General features: G+C 43.9%; 1 protein-coding gene across 6 annotated transcripts in view; it reads right to left on the reverse strand.

Annotated features, from left to right (window-relative positions):
• The window catches only part of SRGAP2 (SLIT-ROBO Rho GTPase activating protein 2), a 254,198-nt gene that overhangs the window by 128,588 nt on the left and 99,092 nt on the right, over window positions 1-26,518 (reverse strand). For all 6 annotated transcript variants that reach the window (XM_070474577.1, XM_070474574.1, XM_070474579.1 and 3 more), the window contains exon 3: window positions 23,566-23,758. In XM_070474577.1, coding sequence (XP_070330678.1) covers window positions 23,566-23,758 — 193 coding nt within the window. The remainder of the gene's footprint in view (window positions 1-23,565; window positions 23,759-26,518) is intronic.

Below are 26,518 nucleotides of genomic sequence, written 5' to 3' on the forward strand. Positions count from 1 at the left end.
TCCAGCAGAGGTGTTTTAATTAATTCATTTATTTATTTTGGGATCGTGATGTGGGAGAGGTGTGGGGCATGGGGAAGGAGGGGAACACAACTCTGCTGTAGAGATGATTTTCCCAGCCAACACGAACAAAGGCGAAACACACTTCAGGCTGGAAAACGAGCAAGTCAACGAGACGTGATTTCATAGGGAGCATATTAAGGTTCTGCTAGAGTGGTTTCCTGCCTCAGCAGCTTTGCAGCTTGATTTTATTTGGGGCTGCTGGAGCCAAGGGAGCTTCGTTTGGTCAGGAGACTGAAATTTGTCTCTATATCTTTTCCATCTATCACTTGTTTGTACAGTTTCTTTACCTACCCCGCCCCCGGAGTCAGGTTGTGTGACACTTGGGCCTTTACAGAAAAGGGTCTGAATCCCTGAGGCATGTGCTGAACAGCTGCAGACCTCCTCAAACACTAATCCCTAAAAAGCAGACAAAATATCCAGAAGTGTTTTTCTTACTTAAAAATTTTTTTCAGGAGGAAGATCAAGAAAATGTAATATTGTAATTGAGAGGGAATGACTCTGGAGTCAAAAAAAAAAGAGGCCCAGAAAGTCACAAGCCAACTAAGCATCCAAGATGAGATGATCATTATAAATGCACTGAAAGAGCTAAACCTGGACAGTTGAATCATTAACTTCAAACACATTAGCCCAGTTCTTCTCTTTCGACTTAAACTATTGATGGACATTCAACACACTTAGCCACCAAATCCTCAAAGGTGTTTCTCTAAAAAAACTAAGGTGAAGAGCTGACTCGGCTGGCCCAGCTAACTCCGTCTCCGCTGATCTGAGAGCACACGTCACTTTGTTTCCATACCCCCCGTCCGGTTTCACTTGTCTCATCTGTAAAATGGACACATGCCCTGTGTTGAATGTCAGGCTCCCCCAAGATCTCCAAAGCATGACTGCAAACCTGCAAGCTCTCCTGGCCTAAGGTAGCATTTAATTAACGATTGCTATGTTCACAGGTGTGCAGACGGGCTGCATGATGCAAGCCTGGCATTACCGGGATGGCTTGAGCTTCTGCGGTGCTCTATTGAGATTTGTTTCCTTTTGGGCCAGTGGTCTCTGCCTTGCCCACCTCACGAGGCTGTTGTGTGGCTAAAATGAGATGGTGGGTGCAAAAGAACTACATCAACAGTAAAGTACTATACAAATGTGAAGCAGTATTATTTTTATTTCCAAATACACTAGGATTCAGCATTCATCAGTTTCCGACATGCTCCTCACCCGGCCCTGGGCTGGGGCCAAGAGCACAGCCTGCTGCAAATGCACAGCCCTCGGCAAATAATGGCTGGGATCAGACAGCAGCAACAGGCAATTAACCAAGCAGCTGTAAGTCTCTGGGAAGACGTGAGGGAGATACCAACGGGAGAGCAGAATTTAATCTTCTACTGTCCTTCCCCCAAGGGGCAAGGTGAAGGAGCAGCCCTGCGTTCCACACAGGGAACTGTGCTGAGGGAGACCGGACTGCCAGAAGCCTGGGAGCGTCTGCGCTTCCACTGGGCCCCCTTTCCCACCATTCCTTTCAAACCTGCCAGTCTGCATAAGATGCAAATGTTGATACATCTAAGAAGGCGGTTTCTCACCTTTAAAAATACACATATATGTGCTGTTAGACAAAAACCCAAATGAGTTAAACAAATACATCTTCCAATATAGATTACTGAGTACTTAGCTATGAGGAGGATTTTTTTAAAAAAAGGTATATATATAATAAAAGGGACCATTTAGTGATAGTTGGACAGGAAACTGGTGACAAGGAGGAGGCTAGATTTCTACACCTAAATTCCTTCCTGGTGCCTTGATTAAAATGAAACGAACTGAGGCAGCCAAAGAGATTATTTTATTCAGATGAGTGTTATTAGCCTTTCTGGCTTATTTTCTCTATTATGCATTTTGCTGATGCTGACAGAAGCAAACCTGCTGGATAGAGAGGCAAAGCCTCAGCGGATTTATGGCTTGACAGTGCCATGCATAAAATCAGACCCTTGCTGACCCAGATAAGCCAGAGGATGGATGGGATTTGCTGGGGAAGGTGTTAAAAGAAGAAGAAGAAGAAAAAATCACCAAGGTGGGAACTGACTTGAAAAAGATTCTGCCTATAACGGTTGCTGCTGGCTGTGTGACCCAGTGGTACAGCAGGAGCCTGGAGGCATCTTTCAAAGATAGGCAGGCGGGCAGATGGGGGGGTGGGGGCAGGCATACTTCCCTGAGCTTATCACAGCGACAGCTTCAGCTTTGCCAGCAATGAGATCAGAGTAGGAGAGTTCAGAGACGGAAAGAAATAAGGGCCAAAGGCAGAAAATGTATATTCTACATACGGAGAAACGAGCTCTCCAATTTTCAGGGACAAGTTAATACTACAAATTGTCTTCAGTGGCCTAGACAGATGATTAGAAAGGATTCATGCAGTGGTGTACCCACCTTACTCAAAATAGTATAAACTGTCCCCTATAATCACGTGTGGGGGAAGAGCTGTATGGAAATGGAATTCTTGTGGCTTTGGATCACTTCCAAGGAGTCCAGCCACACCCTTTGGATAATGCCATATTCGAGAGCTGGGAGCTTGGGAATCTGCTTTCAAGTTGAGAACTGGACAAGCACGTGTATGACATCTTAATGACTCTTTCCTGAATGACTGTAGGACCAAGGTCCCCCGAGTTAGGTCAGAGAACTGGGAGTGGTTCCCAAACCCAAGCCATTGTATTAATAGATGCTGAATGGAAATGTCTCCATCAGTTTATGCTAGGTGAGAGATTTTGCCTTCCCTTCAACCACCCCTACCCCACCCATGTTCATGGTGGGAAGGAGAGGTTAGAGTTTCGCTCAAGACAGCTCTGTGGATCTGTGAGAAGAGAACTGGTTGAAGGGTGGTTGACCTAAGATATGAGTATTTTCCACCCTGGTTTCTTGCCAAGATTTCTGGCAGCTTATTGTCCAGCCTCCTTCTCTGAGTCCTTGATCTCTAAAGTCTTCTTATTTCATTCATTGATGCAACAAATACTGATTGAGCACCTACTATATACCAGGCACTGCCCAGGGATGGGGTCGCACAGAGTCAGTCATGACAGAAGTGAATTAGCAGTACCAATAGCAGTAGTTCTGAGCATTAGAGTTAAAGGGAGCAAAATTCTTACTTTTGACCTGCTTCTTCCATGTTTGCAGACCTCCTGGATTCAAGACATGACTTTTCTGCTCCTAAACTGTCCACCAGCTTTAACCCACATCTTACCCCAGTCTTGATACTTGGCTGACCCATTGTGAAACTCTGATTTGGCTGACTTAGGAGATCTACCTGCCCACCAGACCACTCATGGCTGCTGTAGGCCTGGGTCCTTCCCTTTATTTACATCCCATGTCTTGCCACTAGCATTCTTAGAACTATAGGGAGGCATAATCAAAGAGATTACTAAACCCTCTTAATGCACTCTGGGTACAATCTAAATTCTGGAGAAGAAAAACTATACCAATATGATCCAGAGAACTAAGGGCCTATACATTTACCTAAGTTTTAAAATTTCCCCCTGACAGCTCCTCAAAATAGGCTGTAAGCATTTAAAGTTCTGAGTTGATTAATTCACTTAATTAAAATAAAATATCATAGCAAAAGTAAAAGACATAACAAAGGTATGATTGATAACCAAAGAACAAAAAAGTCATATATGTTTCTCATTTAAAAATTTTTTATAACTATCTACATTAACAGTTGGATCCATATATTCCATAGAATAATCTGTGAACAACGCTACAATTATATCTTCAGTTTTTTCTTCTCTGGTTAATCAAGATATCACCAGAAACCCCATAAGTAATTATAGCACATGACAAATGTACAGAGAAAAAAAAATACTCGCAGATGTGTTAGCAGATTTTTTAAATGAATGAAATCTTGGGAGATGACTGAGACAGACAGTCTGGCTCACTCCTGGTAGTTCATTGTAGAAAAATAAATACCTGTCTGTGCCAAACTGGAATGATGTCACTCAGAAATCCATACACTTATTTTCAGAGCAGTAACCACTACCTTGGGAGAAGGCATCTCTCCGGCATCAGGCAGGAGTGGAGAAGCTTAATTTGCAGCCAATAACTCTTCCTGCCTGGCAAATGGTCCTTACACATATCAAGTACCAACAAGCCGCTTGGGAAGAAAGGGTATCCCTAAGATTCAAACCTCCCCCTGCGGAATACCTGTTATTGAGACAATGTGTTTCCTTACTTGGCTCATGGTAACAATGAGAAAGGAGAAATAAAGTAATACGATTTGGTCCTGTGAAACTATAGTTGTTGTCTAGTTGCTAAGTCGTGTCCGACTTTTTTGCCACCCACGGCCTGTAGCCCACTGGGAGCCTCTATCCATGGATTTCTTTCCCAGGCAAGAATCCTGGAGTGGGTTGCCATTTCCTTCTCCAAGGATCTTCCCAACCCAGAGATCTGTGAAACTACAGAACTACATATAATGAAGTCTAAATAGTCATCAGATCAGCTGCCTGCGTCATCATCAGTTCTCACGTGTTATTTTGAAATTTATCTTGCCTTACTGGAAGGAAGTCTCTTGAGGACAAGGGATAGTTTGGAATATTCAATGAATGTCTATCACCAAGAATGGGTGGGTAGTTAATCAGCATTGATTAATGACAGATGTCACAGCCACAGAACTCCACAGTAAGTGTGGAGCACAGTAAGATAACTCATTTAAAGAATAGTTAACATCTTCAGCCTCCACCAATCTTGCCTAATCAACTACTGCAGCATGAATTTGTGGGTTGTTGAGTGACTGAGTTTGTGCGCCCAGTGGTTTGTACTTAAATTACAGCATATTATTAACCATGCCAATACTTTGCTGGATAAATTTTAAAGGGTTGGATGGAGTAAGAGATGCCCTGGTCAATTTCCAGATTAGTAGGTTACTGAGTTCTACAGGTCTTTAAGGCATCTGTGTAAACAATGATACCCCATCCCAGCAAGACGGTACTCTGTGGAAAGTACCCTGAACCATGCTGATGACCTACAGTCTAGCCTTAATTCTGCCACTTGCTGACCAAGTAAACCAGGATATGTCACAGATGCAATCTGGGCCTCAACATTTCTTCATCTGCTTAAAAAAATAAACGGGGACAGCAGACCTTCCCTGCCTAACTCACATGGCTATCAGAAAGATCAAGTCAAAGGACGGGATGTCCATAAAGAAATATCATAAACACTAAAGTGTTTTACACCTACAAATCAGTATCGTCATGTGTTATTATCGTTTTAACTACTATTATTACATGGTAGTTCATACAATGTGTTTACATTCACAAAACAAAGTAGCCAGAGTCATGTCTGAAAAGACAAACATGTCCCCAAATTCCAAAGCCTTATTATACAAGTTTGCAATGAACTTGCCTTATAAATTCCGTACCTTGTCCGTGCACTAAACAGGAATACATTTTGTTGTAATTAACTCATCTGGTTCTCTGGCAATTCCCAACCTCAGTGAGTCTCCTGTGGACAGTAGACCTAGGAGAGGCTTTAAAGGGACGACTTCTAAAGTACAAAAGGAAGTAGCAGAGGGTACAAAAATAAGAAAAAACAAAACAAAACAGAATTGTGGAATTTCAGAGGTAGAAGGGACTTTCAAGATGGTCTAAAGTCTAACCAAACTTGTCATTTTATTTTCTAAGTGAGGAAATTGAGTCTCAGGGAGCCTGGGGTCACACAGTGGCAGAGCAAGGGCAAGGATCCAGGTCTCCTGACTAGCAATTGCTTTCTTATTTTACTGTGGTTGCTGCTCTATTTCAACTAAGAAGCCCTTAGCAACTATAAAGCGCTGGTGCTGCAAGAGTTAATGGACAGAGTTCAGCTGCCCAAGCCCCAGAGCACAGAGCTATTCTAAGACAACACATAACAGGAATACCAAGGGTGCGTGAACCCAGAGGGAGCAAAACTGTCGGTGCCTGACGGCGCCGGAAAGCATGTTGACACACCACATGTGGTTGTGCACGAAAGGCGAGTGAATAGGAAGAGGAGTTTCCAACCCCACCCCATTCTAATCTGGGACTGACTCTGGGCACCTACTGGAGGCTGAGCCACACCCCAGTCACTCTGCAAGATGACCCTTCAGTTCCTTCCAGCCCCGTTCCACGGCCTCCCTTAACTCCTTCCCTGCCTTCACAAGGGCCACAGCACATCCTGGAGAGAGAGCCAGATCAAAGCGCAACCAGACCCAGGAGTGAGTGTGGGTCACTGGGGTGACTAACGGGGAGACTCTCAGTCTGGATTCGGAGGGTACCCACCAAGCTCTGCCAGCTCCATGCAAATGTGTGATCTGAAGCCTTGAGCAGCCAAGCTCCCAGGTCTGTTAGGGAGTAATTTCTCCAAGTGTGAGTGTTCAGGACGTGAAATCTTCTTACATCAGGAGCTCCGGTAGGCCTGGTTTAAAATTCAGATTCCTGTGGCCCTCTCGCCAGAGATTCTGATTCGCTACAAGTGCAGGGCTGCTCAAGTCTGCACCTTAAATACCTATACCAGGTAACTTTATGCACACCAAAATGTGAAGAACCAATGCTCTTAAAGCAATGCTTTTCAAACTGTGGGATACAGCCCATTAGTGGGGTTTAAAAAGTCAACTTAGCAGGTCACCAGTTAGCATTTCTCAGAGAATGAAACAGAAGACAGTGGGACAGAATAACACAGAACAAAGCAGGAAATATCAGAGTACATCACATAGAGCAAAGATATCTAGGTACTGCTTAAAAACACATTTTCTTGGTTATAACACTGGCATATATATATATGTACGTCTGTGTATGCATTCCAACCCACAGTATAAGATATTCTGGGGGGTGACTACATACCCCAGACCCTTTGAGAATCTGAGGATTTTCTTCCAAGTATTCACCTTCAAAGAAGGGAGGAAAAAAGTGGCAGGGAGGAAGAGTTTAGAGGGAGGGAGCAGGGAGGGTGTCATCTACACCCACATCTTAATTTGCATGAGTCAAGGGTCCCTGACCTCCAGAAGCCCATCCCCTGAGGACTTCTCTTGGGACAACTGCTACAGCGTCTAGTACTCTGGTCACAGTAGACCCTAATAATTACTGGACTATGTCAACAACTTTTTCCTGATGCTCTGTAAATGACTGCCAATGTTGCAATGTACCCTGTAAGATATGTGGCCCCACCACATTGATTCTCTTCCTCTTGTGTTCAGGGTGACTAGAGATGTTGAAGTTAAACAATGCTCTCTGAATGCTGGGAGAAAGCTGATGGCAAATTCCAAGCATAAGGTTCCTGAAAGCAATGGTGTGGGCCCAATGTCACCGCGATCCAAAGAGCATGCTCCCTGTCCAGGGCACACAGGGCAGCCTGTGGCACTGGCACCTTTGTGCACCCCTACTGATTAGTCATGAGAGGAACATACACTTTATCCCTGATGTAGTAATTTCTCTGACCTACTAATACCCACATTTAAAGACACAGAGACCAAGCCTCACTTTCTCTACATGACTAAGAGGACAGAAATTCCTTAGTCCTTGATGCAAGATTCCAAAAGGGCACAGCCTGTTAGAAAAAAAGGAACAACCCAGACTGATTGTCAACACTATCTCATCCCACACCTATCTGTGTGTAGAGAGGATGAGTATAGGGGTTAAGGTTTTGCCAAATGAGGCACATAGGTAGAGACGGAAGGGTGGGAAGGTATAACGTGAGAGGGGGCAAGGGGAGATGGGGGAGTGGGCAGGGAGGACCACTGAGAAGACAGAGAGTCAGACCTCAAAACTAACCTAAGATTCCCTGATGCTTTTCAGTAATTTGTTTTCATGTGGTGGATATTGGCACAGCATCTAGGATGCTTTGGGTCCATCTGTTTTCGAACTTAAGCTGCAGACAAGATTCAGAACAGCTGGAATCAGTGGCACTGACCATGTTACATGTGTCTGGAGGAAGGAGGAAAATAAAACGAGTGTGTGGGAGACAGAGGAGGAGGGTTAAATAGGGCAGAGGAAGGGGAGTTTGGAAGCCATCCCCAGACAGAGAGGAGAGAATGTCCAGGTCAGAGCGGATGCAAGAGAACCGCTGGAGAGGCCGGTGCATCTGGGTGAGGAGGGCCAAGGAGGAGAAGGAAGCGGGCCATCAGAACTGGGAGCCAGCAAGCAGGGCCGAAACCTCCGCAAGCCCCAGTGTCCAGGAGCAGGGCCCCGAGGCTCCGCCGCTGCGGGACCCGGTCAAGCTCCCGCAGAGGCCCGACATCGGCACACTACGTGAGTGACGGGTAAATGGTCCTCACAGGCACAGCCGAGAACTGAGGCAAATGCCGGCTTCTTGGTGAAGTGATTGTGGAGAACGAGAGGGCGGCAAGGGTCCCAGTCCCTAGGAGAGCTTTCCCAGAGTCACGGCGGGCAAGGGGTGTGGGTCCACAGGACGGCCCTCACTGTATGCTTGTGGCCCTTTGAACACTATTTTGGTTCTCAAGGCTAAAAACAGACAAAAAAAAAGAACTTCAAGCCAGTATTGAAATCTAATTAGTAGTTATGCTTTTTTCAGAGCATGGGTTAGCAATTCTGAAACTACCTTGTATACACTCTAGGAATGAGCAATTAAATACATATATGGATAATGGGTATCAGGTCTCTCGGTGTTCAGGTAACAGAGTCACAAATATGGAAAGGGGAGAAAATACAATAAAACATGCAGTGTTGGATTGAAATTGAAGATACTGATGTTTACTCACAGGCTCCAATATAGATAGAGATATAGAAGCATGTGGGTATCCATATATGCATACATATAGCTATTCACTACTGTCTACTCAGGGGGACTATAAACAATTATGTTCCAGTAGCAAAGAGCACATCTATCACCCATTGTTTCTAAAAACCATTTCCCACTAAAAGAAACCAAGGCTCTTTGAAGAAACGGCTCCAAAGCGGAAGCAAAGAAAATACAAAATGTATCTAGAATCTGTTGCTGTACCAAGAAGTATAAAAAGTACTCAAAGAATGACGGGGACATGTGAAAAGGACATGGGAGCCAGCCTGAAGGGGCCCTACCAGCCAAATCGGGGACAATGTGAGCACTAAAATAAGGACGTCAAAGACTGCAACCTGCTGAATAAAATCAGAATCCATGAATTCACATTGATACAATCAAACAAGCAAGCAAACAAAGCACCAAACAAATATGGCGGGGAGAGAAGACTCTTCCTTACAGTAGCGTTCAAGTGATAAGATAAACGTAGAAGGGATGATAGAAACTGAAAAATTACCACTTGGTAACCATCGTAATAACAGGTTCAAACAAGAATCATCAATAGATGCTAAAACTAGTGAGTGTAAGGTCTGAAGAATAACACGATATTTACATGGCCTCAAATGGGACAAATCATGAACTATACATTGAAAAAAATAGGATATCCCTTCTATGGTTTTCCGGCCCAAAGTACATTACCCAAATACAGAAATGTTAGACATTAATAAAAGTATCAAATTGGAGAATATTCTACAAAATGGCTGGATCGAGTGCTCCCCTCAAATGTCAATGTCATAAAATACAAAGAAAGACCTGGAAGTCTTTCCACTATTAAAGGAAACTAGATAAGACAGTTGAATGAAATGAATAATCTTGGGACTTTCTTTTGCCAAAAAGGAAATATTTGAAACAAATTGTAGATCTGAATATCTGTAGATTATACAATGCTACTGTGTTAATATGTACACTGTGATTTCAATAACTATATTACCACGAGGTCAGAGAACAACCTTATTTTTAGTAAATACACATTGAAGTATGTAGGATTAAAAAGGTATCATGTCCATAACCTATGCTCAGTGTCTCAGGAAAACAAAATATGTATGTACATGAGTTGTGTGCGGAAAGAAAGAGAAATATAAGGCAAATGTTAATATGTTAATATTTTTGTACACTCTGGAAATGGTATACAGAAATTCTCTGACAAATTCTTGAAACTCTTCTATGAGTCTAAAATAATGTCCAAAAAATTGTCCAGATCTCATTCTGGATGAAAAGGAAATCAGTTCTCGCATCTTTCCTTTGGCAGTAAATATATGCTCCTTTGTGCTATCTTGTTCATAAGCCGTCAGTCTTTTGCGGGCAAAGGTTGGGTCCCATCCATCTTTGTGACCCCAGCACCTGCCAGAAACTGTTGGTCACTGTTGACGATGATGAAGCCAAGTAACTGAATCACAATAATACGGGAGACCAAGAAGGTCACCCAATAATTCTGGCTTCTCAATCTTGAACTCTGTACCTTGTCAGAATACACACATTCATAGATGCATATATATAAACTTTAAAATATTTCACATTAAGTGGTAACCTCTATAAGCTAAAATATTGGCTTAGTATTCTGTGCATATTTAATTCCTAGAACCACCCTAGAATAAATGCTGAATAAATGTTTGCTGAAAGGATAAGTGAACCCCACATGCTAAGATTGGTGTTCACCAAAACTTCCTATGCTAACTCACATGAGGGCCAAGAGTGGGCACAGCATAAGGAAGTTCTCAGCCCCCAAAATAATAAGTGAAAAATCTTATCCAAGATTTTCAAGCTGATTCTTTCTGGCTAGAATGGCTCAAAAATAGGTTGAGATCTGACAAATCACTTTTGTCATTTGATTAAAAGGTGAGAACTTTTCTACAGTCTCTTTAATTTGATATCAAGAATGGCTACTAAAAAGATGTATTATATTTATTTTTTCCATATGGCTTCCCCAAACTATGTTGTAAAGTGGCTTTAATAATCAGTCATTATCTGTCTGGATACTCGGTATGTACATCTGGGGGCTGGGAGTTTAGCGGGCTGAGGATTTAAAAAAAAAAAAGAAGCATGACTGAATTCTTTATAAGCCACATTATCTTCATTCACTTCCAGCTACGATGTAACTGAGACCTGGCCAAACCAACACTTAGAATGTACAAGAATCAGGTGAGCCTCCAAGACAAAGCCCCTAACAGCACCATTTAGTCCATGTATTAGAAGCATCAGGAAGTGCTAATGGACCGGTGTGTGGCACACCTGCCCGATTGTGTGCATGTATGTGTATGCAGCACTTGGTGGTAGGGAAGGGCACACATTTCTTCCCAGGACCAGAGAAACAGACCGAGGAGGCGGCTGACAGTCTAGCCCATGTTCAAAGGGAGGCGGGGAGAAAGGCAGAAAGTCAGTAAACCTGAGAAGCCGAGCCTCTCTGAACTGTGCTCGCCTTCCTGGGTTTATCTGCCCTCTATGCAGAGTCCACTCAGTGCCTGTGCTTTGTCTTCCAAAGGAAACGCGTGAGGCATCGTTTCCACCTGTACGCCGCGGCATCAATTCTGTACAGCTTCCTCCTTTTGCTAAATCCTCGAGATGCTGCCTGTAAATTCAAAGAATTTCAAGCATCAACAGAAACCCCCACCCCCACCCCCAGAACTTAGTTATGAACATCTGTTGTTTACAAGGGTTCAGGCTGAGAGCTGCCAGACTTGTTCTGCAACCCCTACTTTAACACAGAGGCTGCCAGGGAGGGATGTCTGAATTTCATGCAAGGATGCCCTGTCCCAACTGCTTAAGCAGAAATCGGCAAACACAGCTCAGCATCCTCCCGCTGAAGATAATCCTAGTTTGTTCGATTCATTTTCTAATCCTGGCTCTTTAACCAGCTGCACCCAAAATATGCTAAGAAGCAGAGCTGTGTTCATTGATCTTCCCTGAATTAAAACCCGAGGGGCAATGATCCAATGATCGGTGGAGGTGTATAAAGGCAGGAGATAGTGGAAAGGATTTCAAATCTGAAAAACCAAACCCCTAGTTTTTTCTCATTCTCCCTAAATCCTTCATTAACACTGAGCTCTTCCCATATGACTGTTTCTTTTCACAGCATGATACTTCAGTGCAGCACAGAAATTAGATATTAAAGTCTTTACTTCAATTAGCTTGGGACCAAATCTAATTGAGAACATAACCGCTATCCTGTACCTCTCCCTGGCTGAGCCAAGAACGAGGACCTCCCAAGCCTTCCACCTTCCCTCCCTTCCCGGTGACGACTGAAACCTGCTTTACACGGGCTCCTATTTTTAGATTCGTGTGCCCGCGTGCACATGTGTGCTTATTATTCTCTTCCGACCTGTCTTATTTTTCCCCATTTCAATTATGAGTGTCCTTATAGCAGAGACTGTCTTTTCTTCGTATCTTGTAAACACTCCCACTTAACACAGCCATCTCCTGATAAAGATGACATGGCTTTTGCCTTTAAAAGAGAACTGGATCAAAGTCAATTCATTTAATTGGCTATGAATTTCTGAGAATGAAAGAACCCGCCACATATTGCTTCCTGTGTCTACTGTGGAATTGTTACGGGCTTACGCAAGCCAGGAAAATGTATACGAAGAGTGCCTTGTGCCCAGCACTGATGTTAAGGGCCAAGATCACCAGGGTCTGTGCCTGGCAAGCGGAAAGACCGAGGTGTGTCCTGTGACATCTCAGCAGAAGAGCCCAGGAGACGCAGGAAGTCCCCGGCTTCCAGCAGCCTCCCAACTGTGTGTAAAGGCATGTTTTGCTCCCAGCCTGCCCTCTCTCATTCCCTGCACTAAAAGAATGATATGAAGTCATTTATGCAGACGCTCGTAAGCTTCTGTTTGGCCTCCTGAGACAGACAGCCCTGTAAACCAGTTTGCTGGGCTCATGACTGAGATGTGGGCTGCCCTGGCCTGCCGGTCCTGATGGTGGCTGCTGCAGGAGGCGGAACAGGACTGACTGTGTTCTTTTCTTCACCTGGGGCACAGTTGGGACCTGTGGGCCTCAACACTACACCTTTAATGATTAGGCAATTAGTGCTAACTATTAACTCTGTGAGGGCAAGGACATCAGAGGGTAGTTGTAAGACAAATTTCCTCCTCTTGATGATGGTGAGCCTGAATCTAAAAATAACAAGTCAGGGTTAACTACCTGGTTCAAGGCAGTTCATGACACCTAACTAACAAGACACCTTATAGGACAAAACACAGAACTGCTGAGTTTTTACAAGAACTGGACATATAATTACACAGTCACTTAATTACATATTTCATCCCAAGGCAGTCCTATCACAAAAATCAAGAAGCAGAAAGAGTCTGTCATTCGAGAGGGCCCATGGGGTCACTGAAGTAGATGGAGACTGACATACTATTACCTAGGGCTAGGCTTCAGAGTGTGCAACTCTGCTTAGGGAGTAAATGGTGAATCTGATCTACTGTTAGCTATGCTATAGCTATATTTGGTTCCAACTCTTCAGGAGCTGGACAAGAAAAAATTGTCACTGCTATTTACATTTACTTTGGGTCAAACACAGTCCTAAAGGCTTCACATTAAAATTCATTTAATCAGCATAACAACTCCATGAGGTAGATACTATTATTATCCACGATTTGCAGATGAGAAAACTGAGGCAGCTAACAACCTTCATGTAAAATCACATAGCTAGTGAGTAGAAAATCCAAGATCAGAGCCCAGAAAATCTGGTTCCAGAACCTGTGATCTTGACAATCAGGCTACATTCCTTCTGTGGCGATGACAATTAGGTCAGCTACCATTTTTTGAGCAGTTAGTAAGTTACTCATTGGAAAAGGCCCTGATGCTGGGAAAGATTGAAGGGAAAAGGAGAAGGGGGCAGCAGAGGATGAGATGGTTGGAAAGCATCATCAACTCAATGGACATGAATGTGAGCAAACTCCAGGAGACAGCGGAGGACCGAGAAGCCTGGCATGCTGCAGTCCATGGAGGTGCAAAGAGTCAGGTATGGCTTATCAGCTGAACAACAAAAAGTAAGTTATAGACACTTGGCTAATGCTTTACAGATATTGTATCGAATCTTTAGAGCAACTCTTCAAGGTACACTTTACTCTCCACATATCATGGATGAGAAAACTGAAGCAAAAAGGGGTTAAGTGACTTCGTCTAGGTCACACAGCTATAACGGAAAGATCCAAATTTGTCTGGATTAAAGCTCTCAGCTTTTTCTGCTAAGTCTTAAAGCCTGCCACAGAGCTTTCAAACAAAGTTTTTCTCTGTTCAAAAGACAAACCACTACTCTGTCTTGCTGATCCCCCAAATTGCCTGTGTCTTTTCCATCGTCTTTTATCTACATGTGAGGAGACCTCCCAACTCTTCCAAAAAGGACCCAACCATACTGAAGGTTCTATATGGAATGGACTAGTGAAAAACTACCAACAGATCTTCCATTAGTTTCTAAACAAAGTCAGCTTGAGCCATGGCAAAAGGAAGCCAACCCTTGCTCAACACCAGATGCTAACTCTGGGGAAAGTTTCCCTGAAGGAACAAACAGCTCCCAAATATGTCCAAAACAAATGAGTGACACTCTGGTCCCAGGAAATAAGGGGTTCTTCCTTCTGGCAGCTTCAGGCTTTTTCCTACTTCCCTCCTCAAAAGCACACCATACTCAGAGAGGAACTTGCTGGCCCTCCACTCTTCTGATTTGCAATCACAGCTATACTATTCTCCATGGCCGACTGACTCTCTTTTTCAACCCAGTGCTGTCCAGGGAGGTTGATGGGCAATTTGGAACTCAGCTCCAGAGGAAAGATCCACTGGTAACAGTGATATAATGGAAGAGGCTGTGCGCATTCAAATACTGGGCCCAAGACCAAGAACATGGATGCTACAAGAATTTCTCTTTAATGAATTGCATATCTAACCTCCCTCTGAAAGGAGCAATGCAGGTGGAACGTCTACCAGATTCCTGAGATAACCAAGTCCTCTCCCTCACACCCCTTCCAATAGTTACACACTCATAACTAGCCAAACAAGCAGACTTATTTTCCATGTGTATTTCCATAATATACAGCTCATTTAACATTAGCAAGAATAGGATATTGTCTTGTTCCTATCCCCAGTACCTAGCTCAGTGCCTGTATATAATTAGGTCCCCCAAATGTGCACTGAATGAATACCAAATAAATATATCTTTTTCACTGTCTGCAATCTGAGTACCACAGACAATACAAGTTTCTTTTTAAACTCCTAACACCTTTACTGTTGGAAGTCAAACATTCCACAGCCTCAACCATCATCTCCCTATGAACATGCCCCAAATCTCTAACAACCCACACATTAGCTCTGAAGATAGTCCAGAGCTTTAGCCCTGACTAAAGCTATTCATTTTCTGTCAAATACAGAAATTTCAGCTTCAATATCCTTCCGATGTCTTAAACTTAACAACCCAAAACCAAATTCCGCATATTTCAGCTCTTCAAAAACAGCTCGTTCTCCTAACTTTGGGATTTATATTAAAGGCACCATTAATCTACCAGTCACCCAAGTCCAAAAGAAACTTCACAGCGCTCTTTCTTTTGTACTGCCAAGATTACTTGAGCCCAAATCCCACCAGTCAGCAATTCCTGCAGTCTTACTGCAGCAGGTGTTTCCCATCTGCCTCCAGACTGGAAGCCCCAGGAGGAGAGATGAGGGTAGTGTCTGTCTGTCTGGCATGCATGTGGTACATGGTAAAAGCACAATACACGCTTGCTAAGTGGACTGAAGGATCAATTTCCTTCTATTCCTCTTATCCTTACCATCCCACCCTACTTTAGATCCTTACTACTTACCATGACAACGGGTTTCACTGTCTCAACTTCCTTGCCATTTAGCAAACCATCACCATCAAGGTTAAGGTTAATCATCCTTAAATCCAGTTCACACCTCAGCTTGGACATGTGCTGGGCAAACTTTCACTGGTTTCCAGTGTCCACTGCACAAGGCCAAATCTCTCAGATAAGAGTCAAGGTTCACCAAGATATGGTCCTATCTACTTTAGCCCAGGACCTCCATATACACTCGTTACCCCAGCCAAACCAGTCTACTTATTGTTCCCCAAAACTGCTTTGTACTTTCCTCTTGGCTACAACATCTTTCCCCTCCCTTGATCTTCATCTGTCAAAATCTGAGCCATTTTCAAGGTCTGGTTCAAATCCCATTCCCCTCTTAAAGATTGATGGCTGACCAACTGTGCATTATGCCTTCTGTAGCACACACTTGGTACTTACCCCATATTGCCCTACACTGAAGATCTGTGTTATTACATCCAGGCGTAATTTGTCCCTGATTAGATTATAAAGTTAGTGGCCTTCCCCAATGACTCAGCAGGTAAAGAATCCACCTGCAATGCAGGAAACACAGAAGATGCAGGTCCGAAAGATTCCCTGGAGTAGGAAATGGCAACCCATGTCAGTATTCCTGCCTGGGAAATCCCATGGACAGAGGAGCTGGATGGGCTACACTTCATGGGGTTGCAAAGAGTTGGACACGATGGAGCACCGTTGACTTGACCTGAGAGTATAAAGTCATGTGGGAAAGAACCACTGCTTCCACTTTTTTAAATCTCTCTCCTTTAAGAGGCTAGACTAATAACCTTAAAAATGTTCAACAAATATTTGTTGTTGAGAAGAAGGAAAAGCTGGAAAAAAAGACATGATGTTGGCAGTGGGTTATAAAGCAGCATAAGGTCTCTGTAAGGAGCACAGCGGGATAGCAATGTAGGAGAATTCCTCTAAAACTCAATAGAAAAAAAAAAACAACCCCAAACCCACAACTCTACCTCAAAATAAAAGAAAAAACTGAGCTATTAAAAGTAGGAGATCAAAACCAAATGAGCTATGACTGAAGGGTAATTTACAGCAAGTCTACAAAAAAAAAAAAAGCCAAACAAACAAATGCATTATCAATTAGAGTCCTGCTGGGTAATATTAACACAGATTCCACTTTAAAAAGACAATCAAAGGCTTAGCAACAAATAGGAATACATTTAACTCTTCAAGGAGTCAAAGAAAATGCAAGAGCATCTTCCCTAGGAAGATTTTCTACCCTCACATAATATCTCTGCTCTTAAATCAGGTAGATAGAATTTTTAAACATTAATAAGGTCCTCCTACAATGCAAAGGGATGAAGGAAGCCACATTACTTATCTTAAACAAAGCTGAATAATATAATCACTATAGTTCTATCTGCAGGGGGAAGAGAAGAGGAGGGGAACCGCAGGGTCAGACTTTGCAATGGAGTCACAGTTGCGTGAGCTTTAATGAGTGTTTGCACTGAGACAGTGTCGGAGAGGACAAAGGTGAGCAGGAGAAAAGCAGAAGAGGAAATCAAGCCAAAGAGAGACAGGACAATGGCTTCCAAGTAAGAAGCTGTCCAAGAAAAGATGAAAACAGCAGTTCAGCAACATTGGTCCCTAAATGCGGTCACTTAAGACTGTAACAAAATACCTAACCTAACCCAGTATGAGGGGCTGAAATCTAGCCAGCTTGAGAAACTGGCCTGGAAAAGGGTGGGACAAACCATGTAGACCAATTTCAGCCCTGGCCAATCTACCCCATCCCAAGTTGAATAGTTTCCACGTCCCTGAGACGCGTCTGTCCAGGGCTCCCGCTGGCAGCTGCTCTCCTGGCAGCCCAAGGAGACAAATTCATGGCATTGCTGGGCCAACAGCTGCTACAGCTCCGGGGGAGGCGACGAGTGCCCGCTGAGATGCTTTGGGCAGAGAATGAGCTATTCTAGGGACCAGTCCTAGAGTCAGCGGAATTGAGGCTACACTTTGCCGGCTGAATGAAAATACAGTACAACTGCCACTCCAGAGACCAGGAAAGCCACAGCCATTCCTCTGTCCCAGCTTCTTTGACTTTAATTGCTTCTTGCCTTCCTGTCTGACCCATTTTTTGTCGAGTTCCCAGGGCACGACTTCAGCATCGGCCCACACTAACCTGAGGCTCACTGCCATCCCTTCCTAATGCGTCTCCCTCCAGTCTCTGCTCCAGCTGATCTTATGCACGGTTACCATAGTTACCTTTCCAAAGCACAGCCATCTATAAATATGCTCCAGAACTATCAATGGGTCCCCCATGCTTACAGAATAAAGCCCAAACTCTTGTTGCCTGGCATTCACAGACCACTGTGATCTGGTTCCTATCAACTATTCAGGCTTATGTCCCTATCACAGTTATCACTTCTGTTCTTTCTAAATACAGATGAGTTACCGACCCCCAGCTCTGTGCCTCTATCAACACTGTTCTTGCTGCCTGAAATGCTTCCTTCCCAATTTTTTAAAATTCTACTTCTACAACTTCTGTATTGTTTCCATTGAATTAAACTTATAAAACGAATAACTTGTACTGACACTTTTATGTTTCCATTTCCCATCCACTGAAACTCACCTCCATAAAGCCCTGTCTTCTCTGTGCATTTACGGCACTTTTCAAAGTGGATGAGTGAAATGGTCTTTCATACGCCTGCCTTCTTGCAAATCACACACAGACAACGTGGCAGAGGCTGCTAACTGCCCCCCAGTATTTTCCCCCTACACTAATAGAAATTCTTTCTTAATTTCTTTAGATTAATAAATACACTTCCCAGCCTTCCTTGTAGCTCAGTAGACCCATGCATCTATGTGAGCTGAAGAGATGTATGTGCCACTTCCAGACTGCACCTTTAAAAGGTAAGGATGTATCTGCCCCTGGCCCTTTTGCTTTTCTTTCTGGCTGGAATGGGGACATGATGGTGTGAGCCATCTCGGGTCATAAAGAACCAGCGCAACACTCTAGGGATGGAATAAGGGTCCCAACACTGCCCAGGATAGCTAACGACCAGATAATGACAGGAGAGAAAAATCAAGCTCTGCTTATGAAAGATACTATTACTTGGGTCTATTAGAGTTGCTAAACTTATACCTTAACCAAAACGGATATACCTAAAAAGCCTTTCCTGAGCCCAAAATGCCAAGTTTCAGTTGCTCACAAATGTTTCAAGCGTGGTCTGGTGGTGCTGCCTGCCAAGAGCGAGCTTAGTTTCAGCAGCAAGGCTGTCTTTCTACAGCAATGCTTGTACGCGCAAACATCCTAATACCTGGCTCCGTTTTACAAAGCATTGATGAGTGGAGAGTGGAAAAATGCAGGCGCTGCCACCAGCGTTACACTGAGAAGTAGAGTCTCATCACCGAACGAACCAGAAAAGGCTAGAGATCACCAGCCATCAAGTTTCCTCAAATGCTCCCCGGATTTAAGCAGGTTCAACGGCTTCAAGCAGTTGCCATGGGTTCAACTGGGGCAAAAAGAAGACAATGAGAGACACAGCGCAAAAGGCTCTGGGTCATCGGGTGAGGGGTAACTCGGGATTTCACAAGTATACTTACAGGAATAGAAACCCTCTTCTCCATGGAAGGCTCCTGCTCATTTTTAGGAGTAAATTATGCAGGAAACGATGTTGCCTGGACTCCCTGACTGAGCTTCTCACCATCTTGCCTGTGTCATATGCATCTGTGTGTGTCTCATCGCCTCTTCTATTAGGCTAGACCACACGCATTGGCCACTTTGTGACCTTTTGTGTCTTGCAAAAATCAGCAATTTCATGTTTCACTCTAATAGATGGAAAGTTCTTGGGTTTGGGGCTCATTTTAGTCATCTTTGCCTCACAATGCTTATAATGGGAGAATATCAATAAGAAATTGCTGGGATTGACTTTTACAGATTTTCTACTTGAAAGCCTGCTAGTTTCATTACACATACCTACATCCTTGCCGTCCTTTTAAATGCTAAAAAAACACCACTCTCTCCCCTTCCTTCATTTCCTTCCTCCTTCTCTCCCGCATCCTCTCCAGGTAACTTTTACTTCTAATAATTAACATTTACTACTCCCTAAAATTGGGTATGCCCAAGCCTTGGGTCCTGGAGAAGGCAATGGCACCCCACTCCAGTGCTCTTGCCTGGAAAATCCCATGGATGGAGGAACCTTGTAGGCTGCAGTCCATGGGGTCTCAACGAGTTAGACACGACTGAGCAACTTCACTTTCACTTTTCACTTTCATGCATTGGAGAAGGAAATGGGAACCCACCCCAGTGTTCTTGCCTGGAGAATCCCAGGGACAGTAGAGCCTGGTGGGCTGCTGTCTATGGGGTCACCCGGGGTCGGACACGACTGAAGCGACTTCGCAGCAGAAGCAGCAAGACTTGGGTCCTGGGTTGAGCTCTGTGTTCCTCTCTTTCTCTTCCCTGGGTTCATATAATTGCATATCTTCCATGATCACTTTTATATCTCAGTGTTTGCTCTCTATTCCTAGTCAAAACCTCTTACCTCAGTACTACATCTCTACCAGACAGGCTTCCTACTGCCCCAAACCCGACATGCTCAGAGTAGGCTCACCATTCAAAAGGTCTCCCCTAATGTGGAAGACCAATTCTTCCAGGTCACCATATTAGAGACACTGGGTCACCTCTGATGGCTATAGTTCTTTACCCAATCAGTCACCCAGTCCTCTTAAGTTTCTCAAGTACTTGAATAGATTCCTTCTTCTCTAATCTTGCTTGCTCTCACATTGTGCATGGATTATTCCCCCAAACCTCCATCTTGGCCTTCTCTGCCATAAAAACTCATTCGTTCTTCTACCATTTTTCTTCATGTCTCCTTTCCCACAGAAGAACCCAGAGGGCTCACTACCATGCTCTGCATCAAATCTTAACTCCCCCGCTTGTCTGTTAAATTATTTGGTGTCTACTTACTTAAACTTAATTTTCCACTGCTTTGGAAAATATGTGTTCTCATAAAATTTTGCTTATAACCTCTGTTAAAGCCCTTTTTACATTATATTGTTTACATGTCTCTTTTCCCCGTTAGCCAAGATTCCAGAGCTTATCTCGGTCTCCAAAGGAATCAGCACCGAACACAGTACCCGGCAGGCATTTCAAAGGGGTCTGTTGAATAAGTAGATGGCTCCTCAGGATAACTTCCGACAGGAAGCTATTAAAGTAACCTAGCCATAAAGTGACAGCAAAGCAGTGGCAAAGCCCCCTCGACAAGTGCTTGGAGCCCTTTGTCCTTTTGTTCTGCAACACCTACCTCAACTCATCTAACTGTGTGATGTGTTCACTGCCTGTTTCCTTATTCTATTAAAAGTGCCAAGTGGAGGACGGTACTTGTTCATTGTTATATCCCAAGGTACAGCGTCTACTCTGAAGGAGCTCAAGGAATGTGCAACAGACGTTTGTTGGATGAATGCATTCAAGCCTCCTTTTAAGGAAGCTCCGGGATCCATCCCTCACTCGCCCTTTAGCCTCTCACCACAGAACACGCCTGCCTCTTCTTTCCTGAATGAGCTATTTTCTCCTACACAAATCTACCTCTAAAGACTAACCTAAATCCCACTCATTTCATGAGTGTGCTCCTGATTATTCCAGATCCTTTATCTGTCTCTCATGATTTATCACTGACCTCTTATCACATCTATATCCTACATATAGCCAATGATCTCTTAATGAGACCATTATTGCTTTATCTCTAATTGCTTCCTATATTAAAAATCTTTTCTCCCCAACCAGATATGGCCCCCTATGGAAACATACAATCAACCTGTTTTACATCTTCCAATACTTGTACAACACAGAGCACATAGCTGGCTCTCAAGAAATATTTACTGATTATTTGGGAAAAATGAAGCCCGGTACCAGCTTTATCAGAAGGGAAATCAATCCTCCCAGCCTTGGAGGAAAAAACCCTATTTCTTGTATGTGATCTTAATCAGAGCAGTTCAGCACATCTGCACCTTAATTTCTAGTAAATGTGTCCTTAAGCTAAGAATATAATATAGTACTAAAAATCAGGCTACTTTAAACTTAGGAGGAGTTATCAAGAGAATAAATCCAAACTTGAATCATTTTTCTAAAGCAAACAACCCTTCATTTATCATATACTAAAATAACATTTTATTCTCACAGGACTGCTTATCATAAAGAGAACAGGACTTGGAAAAGATAAGGGATTTTGAAGATAAAACATCTGGAGGAAATTCTCATTCTGGCTTGTATTGAAAGTGTCATATGTTCTCCTTATTCTTAGACTCCATATTCATTGCACAGAACTGGCTTGTAAAGAATAAATTGTGTCCCAAATTGTCAGGGCGATAAACAAAAATAGAAAAGAGAAGAAATACGATATATTTGGCATTAATTCTTAAATTCACTCATTCATTTATTCCTCCAATAATATTTAGTAGGCATGGGTCCTATATCACACTAGGCCTTGTGGGAGGCCGAACGATGAGTCAGAAAAGCTTACACAAGTCCACTACGGGAAGAGAGTGTAAGATAGACAGTTCTGAATGCCCTAATGGGAGAACAACAAAAACAATGCTGTAAGAATTTAGAAGAGGGAGAACATTCTTCCTTCTGGGAGAATCCAGAAAGCTTCTAGAAACAAGTCCCATCTGCATGAGGTCTTAAAACATGGGTATGGCTTCGACACACAGAGATGTAACAAACGGACACGTAAGTTCAAATCACAGGATGCGCAAAGGCCCAGTGGAGTTAGTGTTCTGTTTGGCTGTGGAATAGCAGAGCAGAAACAGGAAATAAAGTTGGAAAGCTAGTCGGGCCAGATGCAGACAGGCTTGAAGACCAAGCCAAGGAGTGTACACCTTTGTGAATAGGACAGGACTTCACAAACTTAATCCTGCGCACCAATCACCTGGGGCTCTAGTTACAGCAGGTCTGGGGGTGGGGCCCAAGACTCTGAATCGCCAACCCCTAGGCAGTGCCAATCTTGAGGGACCACATCTTGAGCATCAAGAACACAGACCTCCGGGAGCCACAGCACAGAGAAACTGCCTGACCCCCCAGGGTGTTCCAGGAAGACTAAATCTGGTAACAGTGGATCAGGCAGATCGGGATGGGGAGAAGCTGTTCGTTAGAATCATCTGGGAAGCTTTTACACCACACTGTTACCCAGGTCTTACTCCCAGAGATTCTGATTTAATTGATCTGGAATGCGGCCCAGTTTCAGCATTTTTAAAAAGTTCTCCAGGGAATTCTAATGTGCAGCCAGGATTGAGAACCTCTGCTAAAGATGATACAGTAAGTACTGCAATCAGTCAGGCAAAGATGAAGATGATCTAAACTAGGGCAATGGTAGGGAGAACAGAGTGAAAGGGCCAGTTGTATTAAATACTGTAAATGTAGAAGGAACAGACCTTAGCAACTGTCTGCACAGCGGCTTAGATTTATGGCTACATCCATCTCTTCCAGTTAAAGACAGTTCAGTGAAATGGTAAAGAACACAGACTCTATAGAGCCAGATTGCCTGGGTCTGGATTCCAGTTTTGCCATTTATTTATTAGGAGTGTGTGAGTGTGTGTGTGCCACATACATAAGAGGCCACGGGCTTTGAACTCTTTATGACCCAGTTTCCTCATCTGTATGTTGGGGATATAACAAAAACTAACATATGGAGTTGTGAAGATTGAGTTAAGCCCTTTGGAACTAAGCTCAGCACACGGGAAGGTGTTTGCTGTTATTATAAGCATGGTTCATGATCTACTCTGATCGCTCCACAATGTTGAACTGCACATGAGACTGATCTGGAAATGAAGTTCTGGAGGGCTCTCAACCCTCAGGCAATTAGAAATCAGTAGGCCACCTACTTCATGTTAACAATGGGATGGAGGCGGCACACCCTGCCTCCCTCCCACACACACCCCACTCCCAAGGTCTCTAGAAGTAACCGCGCGGCATCCCTACTTGAACTGCTGGTCCTTGGTGCTCCTCGTCTTGGCCAGGAAGCGCTCTGCCAGCTTCTCCAGGTTGCGGGAGTAGTCCATCTCGATCTCAGCCTTCTTACGGAAGAAGTCCTGGAGGTCCTGCAACAGCTGTACCCGGAGCTCACACTGCTGGTCCAGGCATTTCATCTGCTCTGTGAGTTGAGCACGGATCTCTGCAACAAAAGCAAGGTGAGGCAGTCACACAGACACCTCTGGAAAAGACCATAATGCCAGCATTCACCCCTTCCATCTAGGTGTTCCCTGTGTTCTGGGGAACTTAAAGGCTTTACTTTTTAAAATGTGATGTGAGGCACCACCACCAACTCACCAACTTTTCAAACCCTTAAAGAACACTGAAACCAAGAATCTGCTAAATCAGTTAAGAAAAACTGCTTATCAGACATAATAATATTCAGAGCTACCATTTAATAAGCAATTTACCATATTTCAGACACAGCGTCAGAATGTGGGCTTCCTTCTGGCAGAGAGCCGAATGAATTATCTCCCAAGCATCCTATTAGGTCAGGACTACTTTCATCCCTATTTTAAAGACGGAAAAACTAACTCTTAAAGAAGTTAAGCTATTAAGTGGTAGAGCCAGGATTCAAACTCAAACAGCTCGACTATAAAGCCCAAACTCCTACTTTTCATACTTTCTCCCATTATTTCAAACTGTTTTTCCATATCTTCATGAAGTAGGGGAGGGGGGTTAAGGTATTTTAAAGGAGATAGGAAGGGCCCTGCCCAAGAATAAATAGTGGCAATCAAGAATGAAACAAGTACCTAGATCTCTGGGCAAGCAAACCATTCACCATCAGTCAGATTCCATAGTTTCCAATACCAATGAACGTAATCAATCTTTAAGAAGTTGGTATTTTCACTAAATATTACTCATATCTCTGATCCTTCCTCCTCACCAATGCTCAGAGACTCCATTGTGTCAAAGCTAGAACTATTTCTGGTTAAGCTCTAGCTTGGCAGCTTTCTGGCTGGCCAGAATCCACATACAGGGCTAGCAGCAATGGCAGCTCCAGATTCAACCAGATCTGCCTCAAATGCAATACTGCATTTGTTACTGACAAGACCTGACACCCGCAGGAGGCAGCTTGCCAAAGTCAGACTGCAAGGCCTGCAGCGCACATCTTGCTGAAGTTATGTTCCCATCCCCGTCTGAGTCACAGTGGAGTCACTTCTTTCATCCCTTTCCTCCCCAGCCCCCGACCCTGCAAGCCTGCTCAGCCCCAACAGCTTAGGCTGTGACAGTGACTCCAACCCCAGGGAAAAAGAGCACCTGCACTATTATGCCTTTCCTTCTGCACGTTCCAAATTCATTCCCCAATAGTGGAGTTGTAACGCTGCTTTCAGACCACGCTCTGTAAAGCAGGGGGTGGGCATGCAGAATCCGAGTTTTCATCTCAGCTGTAGATAAACAAGAGGCAAATCCAGGAACGAAGCTATGATGTTGAAAAGCCTGCCAACCACTCCTTTTATGAAGCAATAAGGGATGGGCAAATGGTGCATTTGGCTTCGCCTTGGAGTAGCTACAGGTCCACCCCCATCTTCATTTTTGTTTGTTTTTACAGATATCAGATGTATCACAAGTCTCTGGTCCTTTATGGGTGATGACTGTAGTTTTCACCCTCTTTGTCCCTCTGCCTCCCTCGTGCCAACCACCAATGCCAAACAGGCCTGCAGTAACCTCACCTGAACTGAAATTGAGCACCGGAGGATTGTTTCAAGCAGACAGAAGGCTGCACAGAAAAGCTGCCTACCTCATCACTCATCAAAGCTCTCTTGTTCTGTGTTTTTTTTGGAGTCTGATTACAAGAATGTTGAGGGGGAAAGATGTGCAGAGGGCATGTCATGCACTGGTTCTTGCCAGGGTTTTCTGGGTCTCTTAAAAAAGGCAGCAGCTTTTGTTGAGACTATTCCTTGAGGCTTCTGTCCCTTTTCTGTCTTTGACAGAAGTAGCAGCTGGCAGTAGAAGCCGCTGGGTGGGCAGACTGTGAGCAGAAAGGATATTCACTATGCTCACTGATATTACTCACAACTTGTCCATTAAATAATAAGAATCAGAGCATCTTAGGGTAAAAAGGCTTTCCAGGTACCCAATCAGTAACATGTGCAAGAGGATGCGGCTAGACAAGGGGGGCTGTCAGCCTCCCTGAGCCCTTGTAATTCTTTACAACATTGCCTCAATAAAGTTCCTAACAAGGGGAGCAGAAAGGGGAGCATGGTAAGATGGATGCTGCCCACCTCTGCTGAAAAGAGAAGGCTAAGCAAATTCCCACGATGCCCATGAAGTTCCAGAGGTAGACTGCTCCAGGGTTGTCCTGTCTGAGGAACAAGCACTTCACTGGAGGCCTTTAAGATGTGTGAATGAATCTCGGAAGCCCCCACGTGCATCCAGCCAGCATGGAATTCCACCCTGACTTCCTCAGGAGCCTCAACAAGTGGGCAGCATTACCCAAAGTGCACCCCACCCTCAGGCATCCCCTCTGGGCCCCTGCAGGAAAAGAAGGACGTGTTTCTGAACATCTCTGATGGGCTTCTATTCACATCATTTTATTTACTCTTTATTACTAGTCCATAATTGATATCTCCAATTATCCTGATCGCAAGATGAGAAAACTGAAGTATGATTTGTTAAGTAATTTACCAGAGGGTCATACAATTAGGGGCAAATGGCGCTGAAGCCAAATTAAGGTTTGCCTTGACTTGTCAAAGAGATTGACAGTGGGGACGGGAAACAGGAGAAACCAACAAGAGTCTGAAGTCTCCACAGCATTTTCGGGGGGACATCGCAGTTTCTTTAGCTCCAAAATCTGGAACATCCACTTCTCTACCTTCCAGCTGCAGCGGTGACTCAGGCCCCCAGAATCAAGTTTGGAGTAGCCCAGTGATTCACTATCTAGCCCATGTTTTGACTAGTC

Source organism: Odocoileus virginianus, chromosome 11 (genome assembly GCF_023699985.2).
Source record: "Odocoileus virginianus isolate 20LAN1187 ecotype Illinois chromosome 11, Ovbor_1.2, whole genome shotgun sequence".
Taxonomy (NCBI): domain Eukaryota; kingdom Metazoa; phylum Chordata; class Mammalia; order Artiodactyla; family Cervidae; genus Odocoileus; species Odocoileus virginianus.